This window comes from Tachyglossus aculeatus, chromosome 4, assembly GCF_015852505.1.
Source record: "Tachyglossus aculeatus isolate mTacAcu1 chromosome 4, mTacAcu1.pri, whole genome shotgun sequence".
NCBI classification, from domain to species: Eukaryota; Metazoa; Chordata; class Mammalia; order Monotremata; family Tachyglossidae; genus Tachyglossus; species Tachyglossus aculeatus.
The window spans coordinates 37,798,708-37,821,986 of record NC_052069.1 but is presented as its reverse complement, the minus strand read 5'-3'; the positions used below and the strand labels follow the sequence as shown (position 1 = coordinate 37,821,986).

General features: G+C 43.0%; 1 protein-coding gene and 1 non-coding gene across 2 annotated transcripts in view; both read left to right on the top strand.

Moving 5' to 3' along the window:
- MCOLN2 (mucolipin TRP cation channel 2) overlaps positions 1–6,849 on the top strand; it is a 68,129-nt gene extending 61,280 nt beyond the window's left edge. The window contains exon 14 of the mRNA XM_038746007.1: positions 5,951–6,849. Coding sequence (XP_038601935.1) covers positions 5,951–5,987 — 37 coding nt within the window. The 3' untranslated portion in view covers positions 5,988–6,849. The remainder of the gene's footprint in view (positions 1–5,950) is intronic.
- Positions 6,850–14,742: 7,893 nt separating this feature from the next.
- On the top strand, positions 14,743–14,880 carry LOC119927524. Its single transcript, XR_005450519.1, has one exon. It is a non-coding gene; the product is annotated as a small nucleolar RNA SNORA7 (small nucleolar RNA).
- Positions 14,881–23,279: the final 8,399 nt, after the last annotated feature.

The following is a 23,279-nucleotide window of genomic DNA, read 5'->3' as shown; positions in this document are numbered from 1 at the left end:
TAGTATTTTGAGAAGCAGCGTGACATAATAATAATAATAATAATAATAATGGCATTTATTAAGCACTTACTATATGCAAAGCACTGTTTCTAAGTGCCGGGGAGGTTACAAGGTGATCAGGTTGTCCCTCATGGGGCTCCCAGTCTTAATCCCCATTTTACAGATGAGGGAAATGAGGCACAGAGAAGTTAAGTGACTTGCCCAAAGTCACACAGCTGACAATTGGCGGAGCCGGGATTTGAACCCATGACCTGTGACTCCAAAGCCCGGGCTCTTTCCACTGAGCCACGCTGCTTCTCCTAGTGAATAGAGTCTGGGAGTCAGAAGGACCTGGGTTCTAATTCCTGCTCTGCCACTTGTTTTGCTGGGTGACCTTGGACAAGTCACTTCTCTGCGCCTCAGTTACTTTATCTGTAAAATGGGGTAAAGAGCCCCATGTAGGACACGAATTGTCTCCAACCTGATTAGTACTTTAGTACAGTGCCTGGCACATACTAAGCGCCTAAAAAATACCATTGAAATCGAAAAAAACACAACCTGACAGACCCATTTAGCAGTGAAAGCAAAACGCTGTTGTAATAAGGACAAAAAGGAGCTCAAGTGACTGAAAACTAAAAAGCAAGTTTGTTTAGCATGCAATTTTACAGCGAACAACCAAAGCAACGTGAATAGAGCTTTTAAACCAGAAATCATCCAGAGCTTAAGTAAATAGACAATAGATACACCAGGTAAAGTAAACTCATTAGCTCCTGTTAATTAATCAACAGCAAATGAACTGAGAATTATAAATGAGGTGAGTACACAAAGTCGCCACGGAAAAATAAAGTTAAAAAGCTAATGTTTAGCACTTTCAGCAATTCTGCTAAGTAGATCATCCCCCAGGATTTAGGGAAAGGGTTTTCGCCTCATTTGTTTTCAATGGGCCTTTCACTCTTAGCCCTTTAGCTCAAACAGAAGCAGATTGACTTTAGCTGTTCTTCCTTCTAGGAGTATAAAGACCTAAGATCCAAATGAGAGTGGCCTTTACTGGTGACCTAACCCTTCAGGGATCTTTTTTTCAAATAGTATCTGTAAGGACCTGGGTTCAAATGGCGGCTCCTCCACTTGTCTGCTTGTGACCTTGAGCAAGTCACTTCACTTCTCTGGGCCTCGGTTACCTCATCGGTAAAAGGGAATGAAGAGTGTGAGTCCCATGTGGGACAGGGACAGTGTCCAGCCCAATTTGCTTGTGTCCACCCCAGTGCTTAGTACAGTCTCTGGCACATAGTAAGCACTCAACAAATACAGTGCAAGCACTTAGTACAGTGCTCTACACAAAGTAAGCGCTCAATAAATATGCTTGAATGAATGAAATACCACAATTATTATTATTATTATTGTTATTATGTGCCAGACACTATAGTATGTGCTGGGGTAGATACAAGCTAATCAGGCTGGACACAGTCCATGTAGTACATGGGGCTCACAATCTTAATCCCCGTTTTGCAGCTGAGGTAACAGAGGCACAGAAAAGTTAAGTGCCTTACTCACGGTCACACAGCAGACAAGAGGTGGAGCTGGAATTAGAACCCAGGTCTTTCTGACTCCCAGGATGGTGTTCGATCCAGTGGGGCACACTGCTTCTCGAAGCAGCGTGGAGAGAAGCAGCGTGGCTCAGTGGAAAGAGCACAGGCTCTGGAGTCAGAGGTCATGGGTTCAAATCCCAGCTCCGCCAATTGCCAGCTGTGTGATTTTGGGCAAGTCACTTCACTTTTATGGGCCTCAGTTACCTCATCTGGAAAATGGGGATTAAGACTGTGAGCCCCCCGTGGGACAACCTGATCACCTTGTAACCTCCCCAGCGCTTATACTGTGAGCCCAATGTTGGGTAGGTACTGTCTCTATATGTTGCCAATTTGTACTTCCCAAGCGCTTAGTACAGTGCTCTGCACATAGTAAGCGCTCAATAAATATGATTGATTGATTGATTTGCACATAGTAAGTGCTTAATAAATGCCATTATTATTATTATTATTCCCACGTTTCTCGATTGATTGAGGTGGTTTGCCTAAAACCTCAAGCTGTTTGAAACCTAGTGAAAGGTCCTTAGCCTGTCTGCTAATTATGTTGTATAGAATAATAATAATAATAATAATAATAATAATAATAATAATAATAATGATGATGATGATGTGTGGCTTAGTGGAAAGAGCCCGGGTTTGGGAGTCAGAGGACGTGGGTTCTAATCCCGGCTCTGCCACTTGTCTGCTGTGCAAGCCACTTAACTTCTCTGTGCCTCAGTTCCCTCATCTGTAAAATGGGGATTAAGACTGTGAGCCCGATGTGGGACAACCCGATTACCTTGTATCTACCCCAGCGCTCAGAACAGTGCTTGGCACATAGTAAGCACTTAACAAATACCATCATTTATTATTATGATGTGCCAGGCACTGTACTAAGCATTGGAATTGATATAAGCAAAGTGAGTTGGACACAGTCCCTGTCCCACGTGGGGCTCACAGTTTCGATCACCATTTCCCTGATGAGGTAACTGGGGCCCAGAGAAGTGAAGTGACTTTCCCAAGGTCACACAGCAGACAAGTGGCAGAACCGGAATTAGAACCTGTGACCTTCTGAGTCCCAGGCCCGTGCTCTATCCATTACACCATGCTACTTCTCATACTCTCCCAAGTGCTGAGTACTTTGCTCTGCACATAGTAGGTGCACAGTAAATACCATTGGATGATTGACATATGATGCTATGTAGCAAATAAATTTTTTATTAAAATAGGAAATAGTAAGTAATTACGGTATTAAAGTGCTCACTGTGTGTCAAGCACTGTTCTAAGCGCTGGGGTAGATGGAAGTTAATCAGTTCCCACACAGGGCTCATAGTCTTAGTGGGACGGAGAATGGGAAAGGAATTTCAAGTACTTTGTTTCTACATATTGGATAGAGGGAGCAGAGGGATTTGAAGATTGGAATAAACATTTGTTTTCAAGGTTAGAGCCTAGAGCACCCATAAGTAAAATGTCTTGAAAAAGCCATAATCATATGCTCAGTTAGGGCTTGAAATTGTTTTGCATGTTCAGACTGGGGCTTGGATTTTCTGCTGAAAGTCAGATGCTTTAGCTGGGTCTTTAACGTACATTCCAGATTATATTAAATTGCCATGATGTCTGTGATAAATTTGGCAAGGAGGTGGGTTTGGGAAGCAGCATACATAGTGAATAAAGCCACGGGCCTGGGAGTCAGAAGGTCATGGGTTCTAATCCTAGCACCGCCGCTTGTCTGCTGGGTGGCCTTGAGCAAGTCACTTCACTTTGCTGTGCCTCAGTTATCTCCTCTGTAAAATGAGGATTAAGACTGTGAGCCCCATGTGGGACATGGATTGTGTTCAAATGATTTGCTTGTATCCACCCCAGTGCTTAGTACATTGTGTGGCACATAGGCGCTTAACAAATACCATAATTATTAGGCTAGACTAAACCATCACTTTACATTACATGAGCCTGCATTTTCCCATCTTATCCATGAACTGGGCCTCAGCTCCCTCATCGGCAAAATGTAGATTCAATCAATACCTCTTCTCTCTCCTATTTGGAAGATGAGCCCCATGTGGGACCTTCCATCTACCCCACCAAGCTAGCTCTCGTCCTCCCTTCAAAGCCCTACTGAGAGCTCTCCTCCTCCAGGAGGCCTTCCCAGACTGAGCCCCCTTTTTCCTCTCCTCCTCCCCATCCCCCCTGCCCTACCTCTTTCCCCTCCCCACAACACTTGTATATATATTTGTACAGATTTATTACTCTATTTTACTTGTACATATTTACTATTCTATTGATTTTGTTAATGATGTGCATATAGCTTTAATTCTACTTGTTCTGACGATTTTGACACCTTTCTACGTGTTTTGTTTTGTTGTCTGTCTCCCCTTCTAGACTGCGAGCCCGTTATTGGGTAGGGACCATCTCTATATGTTGTCAAATTGTACTTCCCAAGCACTTAGTACAGTGCTCTGCACACAGTAAGCGCTCAATAAATATGATTAAATGAATGAATGAACTGTCCTACTCCTGAGTGCCAGAAGCAAAATTTCTACTTTTTGTTTTGGAGGCATGTGTACAAAAACAATGTGTTTTTTTTTTTCATTTGTCTTACTCCTCTCCCCACTAAGAAAATCCTGAAGAAAATGATAGTGTCTGTAACTGGTTATCTTAGATGGTACAAATGATTCCAGAAGACCGACAATTACCCTTCCCACCTTCAGAGCCTTATTGAAGGCACATCTCCAACAAGAGGCCTACCCGTACTAAGCCCTTATTTCCTCTTTTCCCACTCCCTCTACATCGCCCAGCCCTACAGCACTTATGTCTATATGTCTGTCTCCCTCTCTAGACTCTAAGGTCGTTGTGGGCAGGGAATGTGTCTGTTAAATTGTGTTATACTCTTCCAAGTGCTTAGTATAGAGTCCTGCATACAGTAAGCACTCCATAAATATGACTGATTGAGTGAAGGTGGGCAGGGTTCCTGGATGACCGGGATAAAGAGTCAGGAAAAGAGGGGAGTGGAAGGAATAGGGTGGGACAGAGACAATGGTTCTAATCCCGGCTCCACAACTTGTCTGCTGTGTGACCTTGGGCAAGTCACTTAACTTCTCTGTGCTTCATCATCATCAATCATATTTATTGAGCGCTTACTATGTGCAGAGCACTGTACTAAGTGCTTGGGAAGTACAAATTGGCAACATATAGAGACAGTCCCTACCCAACAGTGGGCTCACAGTCTAAAAGGGGGAGACAGAGAACAAAACCAAACATACTAACAAAATAAAATAAATAGAATAGATATGTACAAATAAAATAAATAAATAAATAAATAGAGTAATAAATATGTACAAACATATATACATAGCCCTCTGTAAAATAATGATGGCATTTGTTAAGCACTTACTATGTGCAAAGCACTGTTCTAAGCGCTGGGGAAGATACAAGGTGATCAGATTGTCCCACGTGGGGCTCACAGTCTTCATCCCCATTTTACAGATGAGGTAACTGAGGCACAGAGAAGTTAAGTGACTTGCCCAAAGTCACACAGCTGCCAACTGGTGGAGCTGGGATTTGAACCCATGACCTCTGACTCCCAAGCCCATGCTTCTTCCATTGAGCCACGCTGCTTCTATGGGGATTAAGAGTGTGAGCCCTATGTGGAACATGGACTATGTCCAACCCGATTATCTTGTATCTATCCCAGCGGTTAGAACAGTGCCTGGCACATAGTAAGTGCTTAATAAATACCATTAAAAAAAAGGTGGCAGAGAAGGAAGAAAGGGACAAATGGGAGAGGGTAGAGGAAAGGTTTTTTTAGTGTTTTTTTATGGTATTTGTTAAGTCCCTACTATGTGCCAGGTACTGTGCTAAGCACTGGGATAGATACAAGCTAATCAGGTTGGACAAATTCTAGGGCTCACAGTCTTACCCCCCATTTTACAGATGAGGTATCTGAGGCACAAAGAAGTTAAGTGACTTCCCCAAGATCACAGAGCAGACACGTAGCAGAGGCAGGATTAGAACCCAGATCCTTCTGATTCTCAGGCCTATGCTCTTTCCACTAGGCCATGCTACTTCTCACATTGGTTGACCGTTGCATCCTACAGTCCCTGCCCCGAAAATTCTGGGATGGCAGAGAGCATATGATTTGGCCATCTCTGTCTAGCCTCCTTCAAATGTTTGTAAGAAGCATTAGCCTATTAAAAAGAAATAAAAATCCATTTCCTTTACAAAACAAGTCATCGGCCCTGTAAGTAGGAAAATTCCTCATTTTGAAATCATCCACTGTGTTGAAAAATGTAATAGTGTGTGGTGGGTTAAATGTGACTAATATTCTACGTTCATTATCTTTCTCAGTAACAGTTGAGAATTCTGTTGTCATCCTATCTCAGTTGTTGTTTTTTCCCTCCCATCTCTGTGTACAGGCAAGGCGGCGATGACAACTTGATACTTATTAGCTGAAAACCCACCGCCAAGAGAAAATGAAACTTCAGGCCTCCATTTCCCAGAGGAAATGCAGAGAAGGCTCTAGCTGTTGTGGAAAAATGACTCTGCAGATTCTCCCATGGTTTGGACTTGTATTTTCATAAAAAGGCTCGATTTTGAAGCAGGAAAGAAAAGCTGTGCCTGACTCTGGTCAGCTGGCTGACCGTGACTCTCAAGTCTCAAAGCTACTTTTTATGAACTGGACCTATGAAGAGCTACTCGTCCTTCTCACCTCAGGAATTATAGAATAAAAATATTGGGAGGAGGGGGAAAAGATCCCTAGTTTAAAAAAAATTAAGTATTTTTGGCCAGTGTTTTTTAGTCACAGGTAATGTGTTCACTGTTCCAATTCCTGTTTCCGCTTTGTATCGAAGTTGATTCAAATGGGCTGGAAGACATTTGAGTAAATCACCAACTGCACTTTAATGGTTCTTCAATTTTGGTTCTTTGAGCGGACTACGTGAAGCTGTGACGCAATCGTACAATCGGTGTATTCTCTTTGACTCTTCCGGGAACTAAAAGCTCACCATTATTGGAAGCTTTCAATTTTTTTTTTATTTTTTTATTTTTTGGGGTCTACTTTCCTGTGCCTTTCCTCTTCGGGACATACTGAAACTGTGATTTCATTAGGCCACAGAGAAGGCTGATTCACCCAGGCACCTCGCCAATATCCCACTCGTTCCGGGAATCGTGAACCGGCATAAAGTGGAGAGGCAGAAGGTGGGAATGTTGCACAAGGTTTTAACAGAAATAAAATAAAACTCCACCTGGTGACACACCCTTTAAGCTACGATGATAGGCAGTTGTTTCCTCAATAAATCTATTTTTAATGACAGCATTGGAGGTTTACTATTTTCATTGATTACTAGAATGTTATATTACCGGGTAGTAAATTACTGCCTTTTAAACTTTGGAGTTTGGAGCACGACTTGTTTCCCGAAAGGGATTCTGCACTTTTTTCAAGAAGGGGCAAGAAGGAAGCTCCGTGAGGGCCGAGTTTACTGAATAGGTGCCACTTATTTCCGGACGGGAAATCATTTTAGAAATTAAACCTCTCAAATGAAATTCCTGGTAGAGCAAAGGCTGAATCAAGCAGGATCCCAGATGGAGGAATCTTTTGAAGTTATTGGGGATGGTGGTAGGGAGGAACGGTGGGTGCCTGGTGTTTACAGATGCCCCAGGGTGAAGGTGGGGGGATTTTTTGTCTCCATTTTGGAGCAATGCCTTCAGGAGGGTAAGTGCTTAACAATGGCAAGCTCTGCATGATTTCATGGCCTGGGAAGTTCACTTGGTAAAAATGTCACTCGTCAAAGTCTTTGATTGTAAGCCAGGTTCAGGGAGGTGGTGCTAGTTGTTTCTGGAATCATGAAAGATTTCAGTTCGATTCAAGTAATTAAGTTTGGGGACCACCTAGCCCCATAGAGCTGTGTTTTTACATCCAGGCGGCATCGACACCCTCGTGCCCGTTCCCCACATATTCAGGCTGTCTGATTACAGGATGATTAATGAGGGTCTCTTGTGTTCCACTTGTTCATTATTTGAACAATCGCTTCCCAAACACAACGCTTTCTGTTTATTCTGCTTCCCTACAGTATTATCTGGAAAAAATGAAAGGAACTAAAATCCATTCTCAAGGTTATCCTGGATATATTGTAACAGTGTGTTTTCATTAAAATCTTGCCAGTTGACCCATTGCCCATTGCAGTATCTGTTCAGATTCATTGCACAGCAGGCTCTCACCCCTCTACAGTAAACTGACAAGCAACGGTAAAGCAAACTGTTTCTGACTCTGATTTCTTCTGTATTTTCTAGGGTACACTCTTATTTTCAAAATGACCTCCTGTATTTACTTTCCAAGATCAGATCGAGTTTCTTTCTTTGCAGTTGCCCTCTTTCTAAACTCACTTCCTTTGTTCACCTTTGCTGATCTATCAGTTATTCTGTATAATCATCTCTGCCCAATGCTCTCTTCCCTAAATTTGGAAACTTTCCAAGGGAAATGCCCCACTGAATGCTTAAAGTTGCTTTGATTAATGGAGAAGTGGTAATGGGTTTTATTGGGCTCCCACTGGATGTAATACCCTGTAGTAAGTACTTGTCTTTCTCCTGTTATCTTAAGGATATGTATAAAATGTTTGCAATTGCTGTTGTAGATGATATTTAGGGACTTGCCCTCAAAAGACCCAATCTCTGTTGTATGGGAGTTCATATTCTGAAAACTATTTATCGGAGAAGAAGCATGGTCTAGTGGAAAATGCTTAAGCCTGGGATTCAGGGGACCTGGGTTCTTATTCTACTCCCTACCACTTGTCTGCTGTGTGACCTTAGGCAATTCACATCTCTAGGCCTCGGTTTCCTCATCTATAAAATGTCTGTTCTTCCCCTTCCTTACACTGTGACTCCCATGTGGGACAGGGGCTATGTCTGATCTGATTACCTTGTTTCAACAGCAAACAGTAGAGCTTTTGGCACTTAGTGAGTGCCTAACAAATACCCCTCTTATTATTATTATCATCATCAATAAGTTTTTTCTTAGTTTTGTCTTTGAGACTATGTAAATGATTTCCAGTTTACTATCTAATTCTTCTTTCCTGCTAACCCAGTAGATGTGAGCTAATCTTTCCCAACCAAGCCCTCATTTCCTTCCTCTCCCTTCTGCATCTCCTATGTACTTGGTTCTGTAGCCTTTAAGCATATATTTACCCCACCTTCAGCCCCACAGCACTTTTATGTACAAATCCGTAACTTTCTGGAATATTTGTCTCCCCGTTGAAACTCTAAGCTCCATGCGGGAAGGAAATGTGCCTGCCAACTCTAAGTACAGTGATCTGCAATGCAGTAAGGCTCAATGTATAGCTTGAGCTATTATCAATCAGTTGTATTTGAGTGTCCATGTACAGACCATTGTAGTAGGCTGTTGGGAGAGTACAGTAGGAGTGGAAGTCACGACTGATGCCCTTGAGGAGCTTATAATCTAAAGGGGGAGAGTGAGAGAAAGAAGAAACTGGAAAGATGGATATGAGTATAGGTAAATGCTTAGTTATTAATAGGCTTAATAATAATAATTGTGGGGTTTGTTAAGCACTTATTAGGTGCCAGGCACTGTACTAAGCCCTGGGGTGGATACAAGTAAATTGGGTTGGACGTAGGCCCTGTCCCATGTGGGGCTCACAGTTTCAATCCCCATTTTACAGACCCAGAGAATTAAATGATATATATGTGTATGTATATATGTATAACATATATAACATATATATCTGTATATATGTATATACCTGTATATATGTATATATGTTTGTACATATTTATTACTCTATTTTATTTGTACATATTTATTCTATTTATTTTATTTTGTTAATATGTTTTGTTTTGTTCTCTGTCTCCCCGTTCTAGACTGTGAGCCTGCTGTTGGGTAGGGACCGTCTCTGTATGTTGCCAACTTGTACTTCCCAAGCACTTAGTACAGTGCTCTGCACACAGTAAGTGCTCAATAAATACGATTGAATGAATGAATGAATGGATGAGTTGCCCAAGTTCACGCAGCACACAAGAGGTGGAGCTGGGATTAGAACCCAGGACCATCCATCTCCCGAGCCTGTGCTCTGTCCACTATGCCATCCCACGTGCCATGCTTGGTTGTGAGCGCTCAGATGGAACATGGGAAAAGAAAAAAATGCATCAGAGAAAGCTTCCTAGAAGACGTGGTTTGAAGACGGTTAGAGTTGTGTTTGATATGGCTGGGGAGGAAATTTCTAGCCAGTGGAGGGTGTGGAAGAAGAGACCAGGGGTGGAAGAGTTAAAAACCAGGCACCTAGTGAGTTGAGCTTTGGAGGAATGAAAGAGAAATTTGGAATTTGGTCAGGGAGCAGAGTAAGAAGGAGAGAGTTGATGGAGTCCTTAAAGCCAATGACCAGAAGCTTCTGCTTGTTGTGGAGAGGAATGGATAACCATTAAAGGTTTTTTAAGAGAGGAGGGATGTGTTCAGGAAAAAAGAAATCCTATTTGGGCAGCAGAATGAAGGATGGACTGAAGAGGTGAAAAGCTGGAAACAGGAAGATGAGTTAGGATTCATTAATTCATTCAATCTCATTTATTGAACGCTTATTGTGTGCAGAGAACTATACTAAGCACTTGGGAGAGTACAATATAACAATAAACAGATACATGTCTAGCCAGCACCCTTGAACTAGGGTGGTGGCCATTTAGGTGCAGAGGAAGGGGTGGATTAAGGATAAATTGCAAAGGAAAAACAGGATTTAGCGACAAACTTCGTAGAAGAGCTGAAAGAGCAAGTTGTGAGGGGAAGTGAGGAGAAGTCCCCAAGTAGCTCACAATCCTCAGGGGGGTACTGACATTAAATGAACTATGGATATGTACATGAGTGTGGAGGGTGGGGTGAATGAAGGGTACAAATCCAAATGCAGACATTGTTGTGTGACTTTGGGCAAGTCACTTAACTTCTCTGTGCCTCAGTTCCCTCATCTGTAAAATGGGGATTAAGACTGTGAGCCCCACGTGGGACAACCTGATTACCATGTATCTACCCCAGTGCTTAGAACAGTGCTTGGCATATAGTAAGCGCCAAACAAATACTGTCATCATTATTATTATTAATAATAAAATAAATTGCAGATAGAGTAAATAGTAGAGCAGGAGGATATGCACATAAGTGAAGCAGCATGGCCTAGTGGATACAGCATGGGTCTGGAATTCAAAAGGACCTGGGTTCTAGTCCCAGCTCCACCTTGGACAAGTCACTTAAGTTCTCTGTGCTTCAGTTCCCTCATCTGTAAAATGGGGATTAAGACTGTGAGCACCATGTGGGACAAGGACTGTGTCCAACCCAATTAGATTGTGTCTTAGAACAGTGCTTGACACATAGTAAGTGCTTAATAAATACTATTATTATTATTGTTATTGTTGTTAAGTGCTGTGAGGCTGGGCTTAAGGGATTCACAGCCAAGGAAGAATGATGTCAAGGAGGATTAGGGCAGTTTGGGCCATGAGGAAGGCATTATGGGCTCTGAAGAGTCTGGCTTTCCTCTTCACATTCAACCAGCCACTGCTCTCCCCTTCTTCAATGCTCAACTAAAGTCCTATCTCTCCCAAGAAGCCTTTCTTGACCAATTTCTTATAAGTATAAGGACTCTTCCATCATGAAATGCTTGCTCCTCCTTGAAGTTGAGGCAGAATGATGATGGCAGTTAAATCTTGCTTTGTATCAAACACTGTTCTAAGTGCTGGAGTAGCTCCAAGTTAATCAAACTGGACATAATAATAATAATGGCATTTATTAAGCACTTACTATGTGCAAAGCACTGTTCTAAGTGCCAGGGAGCTTACAAGGTGATCAGGTTGTCCCATGGGGGGCTCACAGTCTTAACCCCCATTTTACAGATGAGGGAACTGAGGCGCAGAGAAGTGAAGCGACTTGCCCAAAGTCACACAGCTGACAGTCGGCAGAGCCGGAATTTGAACCCGTGACCTCTGACTCCAAAGCCCGTGCTCTTTCCACTGAGCCACACTGCTTCTCCAGCCACACTGCTTCTCTCTGGTCCCTGTCTCACATGGGGGTCACAGTCTAAGCAGAAGGGAGAAAAGGGATTGACTTCCCATTTTACAGTTGAGGAAACTGAAACACAGAAAATAATAAGGATCGTATTTGTTAAGCGCTGAGACACAGAGAATAATAATGATCGTATGTGTTAAACGCTTACTATGTGCCAGCCACTGTTCTAAGTGCTGGAAGTGAAGTGACTCACCCAAGGTCACACGGCAGGCAAGTGGCAGTGCAGAGATTAGAACCCAAGTCCTCTGACTCCCGGGTCTGTGCACTTTCCACTAGACGCACTACTTCTCTGCATTTTTTTTTAGCATTGTGTGCCCATTAGGGAAACAGGCTGGTGGATGGGAGGAGTATTGAAGAAAAACATAGTCTACACATAGATGCCTAAAAACTATCAAGAAAAACTATAGCGTAACTGAGAAACCATTGCAAACATTTACTCTTAATGTATTCAGTTGTAGCTTAGTTGACACAGAATGAAATGATACTAACAGCCAGAAAAACCTCTCATTAGGTATTTGCCAAAGAATCTGCCCCTTTTTATGGAATTTTAAGTGCTTACCATGTATTAAGAACTGTTCTGAATGCTAAATGTTGCCAACTTGTACTTCCCAAGTGCTTAGTACAGTGCTCTGCACACAGTAAGCACTCAATAAATGCGATTGATTGATTGGAGAAGATACAAGGCCAAAAACAGTCCTCGTCCCACATGGGGCTCACAGTCTAAGTAGGATGGAGAACAGGGATTGAATCCCCATTTTGCAGCTGAGGAAACTGAGGCACAGAGAGGTGAATAATAACAATAATAATAATTACAGTATTTGTTTAGTGTTTACTATGTGCCAAGGACTGTTCTAAGCACTGGGTAGATACAAGGTAATCTGGTTATCCCACTTGGGGCTCACTGTCTTAATCCCCATTTTACAGATGAGGTAACTGAGACACAGAGAAGTGAAGTGACTTGCCCAAGGTCACACCATGACAAGTGGCAGAACAGGGATTAGAACCCACATCCCCTGATCCCAGGCCCGTGCTCTTTCTACTAGGCACACTGCTTCCCAACACGGAGACAAACTCAATTTCCACCTCATCTTTCATACGTCTATAATTAGGGCAACTAAAAGACCCTTGGGAGCAATTGACTGTAGACAGCTGATGTGATTATTCATTAGTGTGTTGCGTTATATTCTTAATAAATGTATCATTCCTCGAGCCACAATTCAAATACTAAAAATCATATTTTCAATGAAGATATTTGTTTTCAGGCGTTAATTGCAAGCAGCAATGTGTATATCAATCTCCTTTTATGGGCTATGGCCATTTACTGAGGTGAAATCATGGGTCCCAAAGGAGAAGTGTTTTTTATTGTTTTTTTTTTTAATGGTATTAAGCACTTATTACATGTGCCAGCCACTCTACTAAGTGATGGGGAAGATACAACCTAATCTGGTTGGGCACAATCTTGGGGCTCAGGTTGGGGCTCAGTCTTAAATTCCATTTTACATATGAGGTAACTGAGGCACAGTGAAGTGACTTGTCCAAGGTCACATAGCAGATGGCTTTCTGACTTCATTCATTCAATCGTATTTATTGAGAGCCTACTGTGTGCAGAGCACTGTACTAAGCACTTGGGAAGTGCAAATCAGCAATATATGGAGACGGTCCCTACCCAACAACGGAGACATTCGATAATAATGGTGATATTTGCATTCGCCACGTGTCAAACGCTGTTCTAAGCACTGGGGTAGATACAAACTAATCAGGTTGGACACGCTCCCTGTCTCAAAAGAGGCTAATAGTCATAATTCCCATTTTACAGATGAGGTAACTGAGGCCCAGAGCGGTGTCTACACCCCGCGCTGCGCCCACGGGCTGCGCTGCTACCCGAGCCCGGGCGCCGACCTGCCCCTCCACGCCCTCGTCCAGGGCCGAGGCACCTGCGCCCCCAGGCACGACGCCCACGACGGACAACCCCGCCCCAGGACCCCAGATGAGGGAACTGAGGCCCAGAGAAGTGAAGTGACTTGCCCAACAGTCACACAGCTGACAACTGGCAGAGTTGGGATTCGAACCCATGACTCCTGACTCCAAAGCCCGGGCTCTTTCCACTGAGCCATGCTGCTTCTCTAAGCAGAGATCCAAGACTGAGCCCCTTCCTTCCTTTCCCCCTCGTCCCCCTCTCCATCCCCCCCATCTTACCTCCTTCCCTTCCCCACGGCACCTGTATATATGTATATATGTTTGTGCATATTTATTACTCTATTTATTTATTTTACTTGTACATATCTATTCTGTTTATTTTATTTTGTTAGTATGTTTGGTTTTGTTCTGTCTCCCCCTTTTAGACTGTGAACCCACTGTTGGGTAGGGACTGTCTCTATATGTTGCCAACTTGTACTTCCCAAGAGCTTAGTACAGTGTTCTGCACACAGTAAATGCTCAATAAATACGAAAAAAAAAAGTGAGGTGACTTGCCCAAGGTCATGCAGGAGATGACTGGCGGAGCTAGGATTAGAATCCAGGTCCTTCTGACTCCTAGGCCTCTGCTCTATCCACTAGACCACCAATCATCTCCCTACTTTTCCTATATAATCTATCCAGGCATCCTTCTACCTTGTCCCTTAGCCATCCTACAGAGTGGTAAGGTGACTGCCCTGCCTTCAGAATGAACACAGAAGCAGTGTGGCTTAGTAGAGAGAGCACGGGCCTGGGAATCAGAAGAACCTGGATTCTAATCCCAGCTCTGCCAATTTCATGCTGTGTGACCTTGGGCAAGTCACTTCTCTGTGCCTCAGTTTCCTCAACTGTAGAGTGAGGATACCTGTTTTCCCTCTTACTTAGACTGTGAGCCCAATGTTGGGTAGGGACTGTCTCTGTATGTTGCCAGTTTGTACTTCCCAAGCGCTTAGTACAGTGCTCTGCACATAGTAAGCGCTGAATAAATACGATTGATGATGATGATGATGAGTCCCATGCAGAACAGGAACTGTGCCCAACCTAATTAATTTGTACCTACCGCAGCGCTTAGAACAGTGCTTGACAAATACCATAGAAAAGGGGTGGAGCTAGGATTTGAACCCGGTTCCTCTGACTCCCATGATTGTTCTCTTTCCACTAGGCCATGCTGCTTCTCAGTGCTCATTTTAAGGACAATGCGGTCATCTGTCTCACTCAGGGTCACACTTGGAGAGCTTTCAGGACTCTACCAATCTTGGCTATGGGAGGGAGAGTCAAGCAGAGGCCTACCCATTCTATTCCTAGCTTGGCCAGTGCCTAGTGAGTGGAAGGCAATCTGCTACAACTCATCATCATCATCATCATCAATCGTATTTATTGAGCTCTTACTGTGTGCAGAGCACTGTACTAAGCGCTTGGGAAGTACAAGTTGGCAACATATAGAGACAGTCCCTACCCAACAGTGGGCTCACAGTCTAAAAGGGGGAGACAGAGAACAGAACCAAACATACCAACAAAATAAAATAAATACTCAAAACTCACCTGTGCTGGGCAGCAGCGGCTTGGGAGAGAGTCGAGGGTGGAGACTCAAGTTTGCTGCGCAGAAGGCGGCGATGGTAAACCATTTCTGTATTTTTACCAAGAAAACTCTCTGGATCCACTACCAGAACAATGGCAGATGGAGAGCGGGGCGCCCTGGGAGAGATGTGTCCACGGTGTGTCTGTGGGTCGGAAACGACTCGACGGCATAAGACAAGACGAGCAGTCACCTGACCACTCTGCAGAACAGCTAAGGGACAAGATACGAGAATGCCTGAGGTAGATTGCGTAGGATGAATTGTGAGACGATTGGTTTCACATTCCTGAATGCCTGTGGGTGAAATCGGAAAGCTGTTACCACTATTGAATCTTTCGCAATTTGGGAGACGGGATGGGAGAGAGGACAGCAAAGGAACGTATTTTAGAAATGGGCATTTTAGCAATTATCCTTTGTTATATAAGTGTATTTGGGAAAATGTGGAAGCGTTAAAATGGTCAAAATGTAGAAGTGAAAAGTGGATTATAGGCAAACTACAGGAGAAACTCTTGCTCTGCTGTTAAGTACAGTATAAACTATATAAGGGAACAGTTTCTTTTTAAAGAAAGAGGCTACAATCTCTTTTATGGTATCTGTTAAATGCTTACTATGTGTCAAGTACTGTTCTAAGCACTGTGGTAGATAAAAATTAATCAAGTTGGACAGAGTCCCTGTCCCACATGGGGCTCACAGTCTAAGTAGGAAGAACAGGTATTAAATCCTCACTTTACAGTTAAATGGGATTCAAAACCTGTACTCCCTCCTACTTAGATTATGATCTCAATGAGGGACCTGATTATCTTGTATAATAATAGTAATAGCATTTATTAAGTGCTATGTGCAAAGCACTGTTCTAAGCATTGGGGAGGTACAAGGTGATCAGGTTGTCCCACGAGGGGCTCACAGTCTTCATCCCCATTTTACAGATGAGGGAACTGAGGCCCAGAGAAGTGAAATGACTTGCCCAAAGTCACACAGCTGACAAGTGGCATAGCTGGGATTTGAACCCACGGCCTCTGACTCCAAAGCCCGTGCTCTTTCCACTGAGCCACGATAGCTATGTTGCTTCCACCTTACAAGGGCCAAATGATGGCCAGCGGGCCATTCTTGCATAGTTCTAATCCTGGCGTCATCACTTGTCTGCAGTGTGACCTTGGACAAGTCACTTCATTTCTCTGTGCCTCAGTTACCTCATCTATAAAATGGGGGTTGAAACTGTGAGCCCCACGTGGAACAGGAACTGGGGCCAACCCGATTTGCTTGTATCCACCCCAGCGCTTAGTACAATGCCTGGCATACAGTAAGAGCTTAACAAATACCATCACCTCCTCCAAGAGGCCTTCCCAGATTAAGTCCCCTTTTTCCTCTCCTCCTCCCCTTCCCTTTTGGTCCTCCCCTTGCCCTACCACCTTCCCCACCCCACAACACTTGTATATATTTGTACATATTTATTAGTCTATTTTACTTGTACATATTTACTACTCTATTAATGATGTGCATATGGCTACAATTTCTATTTATTCTAATGGTTTTTACACCTGTCTACATGTTTTTTTTTTTGTCTGTCTCCCCCTTCTAGACTGTGAGCCCGTTGTTGGGTAGGGACCGTCTATATGTTGCTGACTTGTACTTCCCAAGCGCTTAGTACAGTGCTCTGCACACAGTAAGTGCTCAATACATATGATTGAATGAATGAATGAATTATTATAAATGCAGCAGTGTGGCTTAGTAGAAAGAGCACGGGCTTGGGAATCAGAGGACATGGGTTCTAATCCTGGCTCTTCCACTTGTCAGTGATGTTGGGCAAGTCACTTCACTTCTCTTTGCCTCAGTTACTGCATCTGTAAAATGGGGAGTAAGGTTGTGAGCCCCACGTGTGACAACCTGATTACCTTGTACCTACCCCAGTGCTTAGAACAGTACTTGGCACATAGTAAGCACTTAACAAATACCATTATTATTATTATTATTAAAATGGACACCACCTTCCAACAGTTTGAGATGTCTGACTTCTACTTGCAGCTAGACTAAAGCCACTGGCTGGTCCAGTGGTCTCATGGCGTAACAGAATGGATGTGGGAGAAAACAGAACTCTAGAATAATAATAATAATGGTGTTTATTAAGTGCTTACTATCTGCAAAGCACTGTTCTAAATGCTGGGGAGGTTACAAGGTGATCAGGTTGTCCCACGGGGGGCTCACTGTCTTAATCCCCATTTTTACAGATGAGGTAACTGAGGCACAGAGAAGTTAAGTGACTTCCCCAAAGTCACACAGCTAATTGGCGGAGCCAGAATTTGAACCCATGACCGCTGACTCCAAAGCTCGTGCTCTTTCCACTGAGCCTCGCTGATTCTCAATATAGAAATATCCCATGAGCCCCGATATTCCAATGAGCTGGGCAAAAGTCTACATGGATCTCAATTCTGCTGCTGGTGAAAATACATTGCCTGTTATCTCGACTAGGTTTTATTTAGATCAGCAGACTGGAATCAACTTTTCCACCCTCTTGTTCCCTGTTAACATTGGCTGACTTGCATCCCCTCCCTGATTTTTAACTTTAAACCTATTACCACATTTATTTGGGAAAGGAAAAGCTAAACCTTGGATGGAACAATAAATACTTTAAACTTCATGCACTCCATATTTGTTTCCTGATATGCTTGAAAGTTTTTCAAAGGAAATATAACGCTGGAGGTCCATTTGTTAAATTGAGGGTATTTTCATTTGTTAATTTTTTGTCCAGTAGGTTGTGTCAGTCTTGCTGCTTCTAGACTATGAGCCCACTGTTGGGTAGGGACTGTCTCTATATGTTGCCAATTTGTACTTCCCAAGCGCTTAGTACAGTGCTCTGCACACAGTAAACGCTCAATAAATACGATTGATTGATTGATTCCCCTCTCAATTAGGACCTCTCAAATTGAGAAGCAGCAAGGCCTAGTGGGAGTCAGCAGGTTCTGGATTCTAATTCTGGCTACGCTGCTTGTCTGCTGAGTGACTTGGGCAAGTTACTTAACTTCTTTGTGCCTCAGTTACCTTATCTGTAAAACGGGGATTAAGACTGTGAGCCTTAATCCATGTGGGACAGGGACTGTGTCCAACCTGATAAGCTTGCCTCCACCCCAGTACTTAGTACGGTGCCTGGCACATAGTAAGTGCTTAACAAATAGCCCTCTCCTCCAAAAAGGAAAAAAAAAAGACCCAAAACAACACCATGATAGATGTAATAATAATAATAATAATGGTATTTAAGTACTTACTACATGCAAAGCACTGGTCTAAGAGCTGGAGGGGATACAAGGTGATCAGGTTGCCCTGCGTGGGGCTCACAGTCTTAATCCCCATTTTACAGGTGAGGTAACTGAGGCACAGAGGAGTTAAGTCACTTGCCCAAAGTCACACAATTGATAACTGGCGGAGCCGGGATTAGAACCCATGACCTCTGACTCCCAAGCCCGGGCTCTTTCCACTGAGCCATGCTGCTTTAGAGTGTAGAACTAGGAAGAAGTTTTTCCATTCTTTGTTGAAAAGTTTACCCTAGAAGCTTCATAATCTCAACCACTAATTGCCTTCCTCCCTATTTCCCTGGTTGGTCTTTTAAATCCAAATGAAATGTACAATGGAAGATTTTCTGCTGCTTGCAGAAAATCATAAGTGGAAAATTCAGGCCTTCAAAAATCCATTTTGGTGCCTGAATTATCCATTCAGGCTGACTACCTAAGGAAAATTAAGCAATGGACTGTTTGAGTAACCAATAGAAACACCTTCCTCCTCAATTTAGAAAGGTTTATTTAGTGTGGGCACAGTTACAAGTAAGCCATTTCTATTTTTTCCTTTCTCATCACCCTTTCTGCATCACACTGGCTTGATCCAGAATAAAAGGAGCTTCTACAAGAGCCTGCCTTCTCTGTAGAAGACTGTAAGCTCCTTGTGGGCAGAGATCTCATCGACCAACTGTGTTGTACTTTCCCCAGCACTTAGTTCAGTGTTCTGCACACAGGAAATGCTTAATAAATGCCAGTGATTGAGCGAATGACAAGCCTAAATACAAAACCATGGCTTAGTGGAAAGTCCATGGACCTAGGAGTAAGGAAACCTGGCTTCTAATCCCAAACCTGCCACTTGCTGGCTGCGTGACCCTGGTTTCAAGGTTTCAAGGCTCTTAGCGCGCCTTACTTATCCGCTCTCTCCATCTCTACTCTTCATCTCACTTATTTCATTCCTCCCAAGCCCGCCTTCTCACTGAATCTCTACTTCTACAATTACTGTGTAAAATTGTAAGAGTAGAGACAAACACTAAAGAAAAGTAAGCAATTAAATAAGCATACCGATAAGATTATTTCCCCAAGAAGTCTTAAGTAGTCTCTCTGATGGGGAAGCTAACTGGGAAGAAGGGATTTAGTGAGGGAATGTTGCTCGCAAGACATGACGTTATTTGGAGGGTTTCAAAGGAGTCAGGGTGTGGTTTTGTGGAGCTGAGAGGGGAAGTTCTCTGCCAAGGAAGACCAGGGCAGTGAGTCAAAAGCAAGAGAGTTACAAGCTAGAACCAGTTGGAAGGTTACTTTGCAGGGATCACCATCATCATTGATATTTTTTTTGCATTTACCATGTGCAGAGCACTGCCCTAAATGCTTGGGAGAGGACAATATAACAGAGTGCCCTAGTGGATAGAGCACAAACATGGGAGTCCCTCCATCCACCCCCGGCCCACGTCATCCCCCGGGCCTGGAATGCCCTCCCTCTGCCCATCCGCCAAGCTAGCTCTCTTCCTCTCTTCAAGGCCCTATTGAGAGCTCACCTCCTCCAGGAGGCCTTCCCAGACTGAGCCCCTTCCTTCCTCTCCCCCTCATCCCCCTCTCCATCCCCCCCTTCTTACCTCCTTCCCTTCCCCACAGCACCTGTATATATGTATATATGTTTGTACATATTTATTACTCTATTTATTTATTTATTTTACTTGTACATATCTATTCTATTTATTTTATTTTGTTAGTATGTTTGGTTTTGTTCTCTGTCTTCCCCTTTTAGACTGTGAGCCCACTGTTGGGTAGGGACTGTCTCTATATGTTGCCAATTTGTACTTCCCAAGCACTTAGTACAGTGCTCTGCACATAGTAAGCGCTCAATAATTATGATTGATGATGATGATGAGTCAGAAGGACCTGGCTTTCAGTCCCGGCTCTGCCACTTGTCTGCTGTGAGACGTTGGGCAAGTCACCGTACTTCTCTGGCCCTCAATTCCCTTGTCTATAAAATGGGGATTAAGGCTGTGAGCCCCATGTGAGACAGGGTCTGTGTCCAACCCGATTTGCCTATATCCACCCCCGTGCTTAGTACAGTGCCTGGCACATAATAAGTGCTTAACAAATACCACTATTATTATTATTAATGAATCGGTAGACTCGTTTCCTGACCAACTTGAGTGCAGGGGAAGAAGAGAGTAGATACGTTCTCTTGGGTGGAGAGTGGGTAACCACCGGACATTTTTGGGGAGAGAAGTGGTACGTTCTTTAGAGTGTTTTTAAAAGATGATTCATGCTGCTCTTTGTAGGACAGACCAAAGTGGTGAGAGGTTTGAGACAGGAAAACCAGTAAAGACGTTACTTCAATAACTCAACTAGAGTGATGAGGTCTTAAACCAAAGTAATGGCAGGAAAAGTGAAGTAAAGGTTTGACTATTTCATCTGATCACTCTTCTCAATATAATTTTCTTGGCTACATCAATACATTAGTGATATTTATTGAGCACTTTCTGCCTGTAGAGTACTGTATTAAGCCCTTGGGAGAGTACGGTACCCGCCTTGACTGTAAGCTCGTTGTGGGCAGGGTACATATCTACCAACTCTGTTATATTGTACTCTCCCAAGCGCTAGTACAGTGCTCTGCACACAGTAAGTGCTCAATAAATACGATGGATTGATTAACCAAGTTGGTAGACAAGTTCCCTGCTCACAAGGAGCTTACATGGTTATTCAGTCCTAAAATCTTCGATTACAACCATTGAGAGTATTTAGTATTTGAAAGATGATGTTTGGGTTCTTTTTTTGCCAAAAACCCAAAAGAGAAATCCTGCTTCTGATCTCAGTACTATTCAGAGAATTTAAGAAAACATAATATAGCGGCTACCCATTTGTAAAAATCTTGTCTTTAACAATTGGCATAAGGTACATTTTCTGTATTTTTTAAAATACCTACTAATTGCACCCGGGAGCCTTCATTTCCCTTGATGCCTTCTGGTATCCTTTGAAAATGTTTAGTATTTACATCCAATTTGACTGCTGATCCAGGAGGTGCCCAAGTTATAAGGCTTTTTTGTTTCCCTTTACTCTGTCTGAATTTTATTTTAGACTCTATATAAGTGTCTGCCTCCCTGCTAAATTGTAATGAACAGGTACATATAAAATACATGAACTTCTGTTTTAAAACAAATATGCGGTGAGCCCACATCTAGGCTTCTGTAAGGTATCTAGGATGGAGGTGTTAATAATGATTTTTTTCTAACACCAACTTAACAGAGAAAGTTTGTGAAATAACTGTGAGACAGGAAAACATATTACGGCCTGTTCAGGCTGGCAGCCTGGGTGGTTGAAGTTAAGTGGTTTTCTACTCCTTTTGAGCCATTTATCCAGAGTCCTCTTTGTCACCCTGGAAATCCCTATGAATGCCATCTCACCAAGTTTACTTTCTATTGATCTGCAGAAATGGACTAAATCCTTTGGTCCTTCCTCTCTGGTCTCTGTGCTTCTGAGTTCTAGGACCTGGGTTCTAATCCCGACTTCCCACTTGTCTGCTATGTGACCCTGGGCAAGTCACTCAACTTCTCTGGGCCTCAGTTTCCTCCTCTGTAAAATGGGGAGTAAGACTGTGAGCCCTATGTGGGACAGGGACTGTGTCCAACCCATTAGCTTGTATCTACCCCAGCGCTCAGTACAGTGCTTGGCACATAGTAAGCACTTAACCAATACCACAATTATTATGATAATGATTATTATTGTTATCTGTGGCAGTTCCCCTTGACACCCAATGGCCTGAGGCGATAATATTGTTGGGCTGTGTGACTTTAGCTACCTCTCTAAGATTGCTGATCCCAGATAATAATAACAGTGGAAATAATGATAATAATAACTATGGGATTTGTTAAGTGCTTACTATATACCAGGCATTATACTGAGTGCTGGGGTGGATAAAAGCAAATCGGGTTGGACACAGTCCCTGTCCCACATGGGACACACGGTCTCAATCCCCATTTTACAGATGAGATAACCGTGGCCCAGAGAAGGGAAGTGATTTGCCCAAGGTCCCACAGCAGGCAAGTTACAGAGTCCTTCAGACTCCCAGGCCCCTGATGAGGCAGCGCTGCCCCTTTCTCTCATTCATTCATTCATTCAATCATATTTATTGAGCGCTTACTGTGTGCAGAGCACTGTACTAAGTGCTTGGGAAGTACAAGTCGGCGACATATAGAGACGGCCCCTACCCAACAACGGGCTCACAGTCTAGTCTCCACCAAACTGATACTGCTCTGCTACAAGCTCTGGTTTTCAGTGCTTAGAACAGTGCTTGTCACATAGTAAGCACTTAACAAATACCATTATTATTATTATTATTGTATTGATAATATTATTATTTACTGCTACTGCTACCAAACTGCTACTGCTCTGCTACATGCTCTGGTTTTCAGTGCTTAGAACAGTGCTTGGCACATAGTAAGTGCTTAACAAATACCATTATTATTAATAATAATAATAATAATACAGTGGCTAAACTACTGCATCAGCCTCTCCACTCCGGCCTCCCTGATTCCAGCCTCTTTCCCCTTGTATCTATACCATATGCTGCTGCATGTTCACTTACAAATGTCTCTTGGCAAACATTTCTTTACCCCAGAAAAATCAATCAATCAATCAATCATATTTATTGAGAGCTTACTGTGTGCAGAGCACTGTACTAAGCGCTTGGGAAGTACAAGTTGGAAACATAAAGAGATGGTCCCTACCCAACAGTGGGCTCACAGTCTAGAAGGGGGAGACAGAGAACAAAACCAAACATATTAACAAAATAAAATAAACAGAATAGATATGTACAAGTAAAATACATAAATAGAGTAATAAATATGTACAAACATATATACATATATACAGGTGCTGTGGGGAAGGGAAGGAGGTGAGAC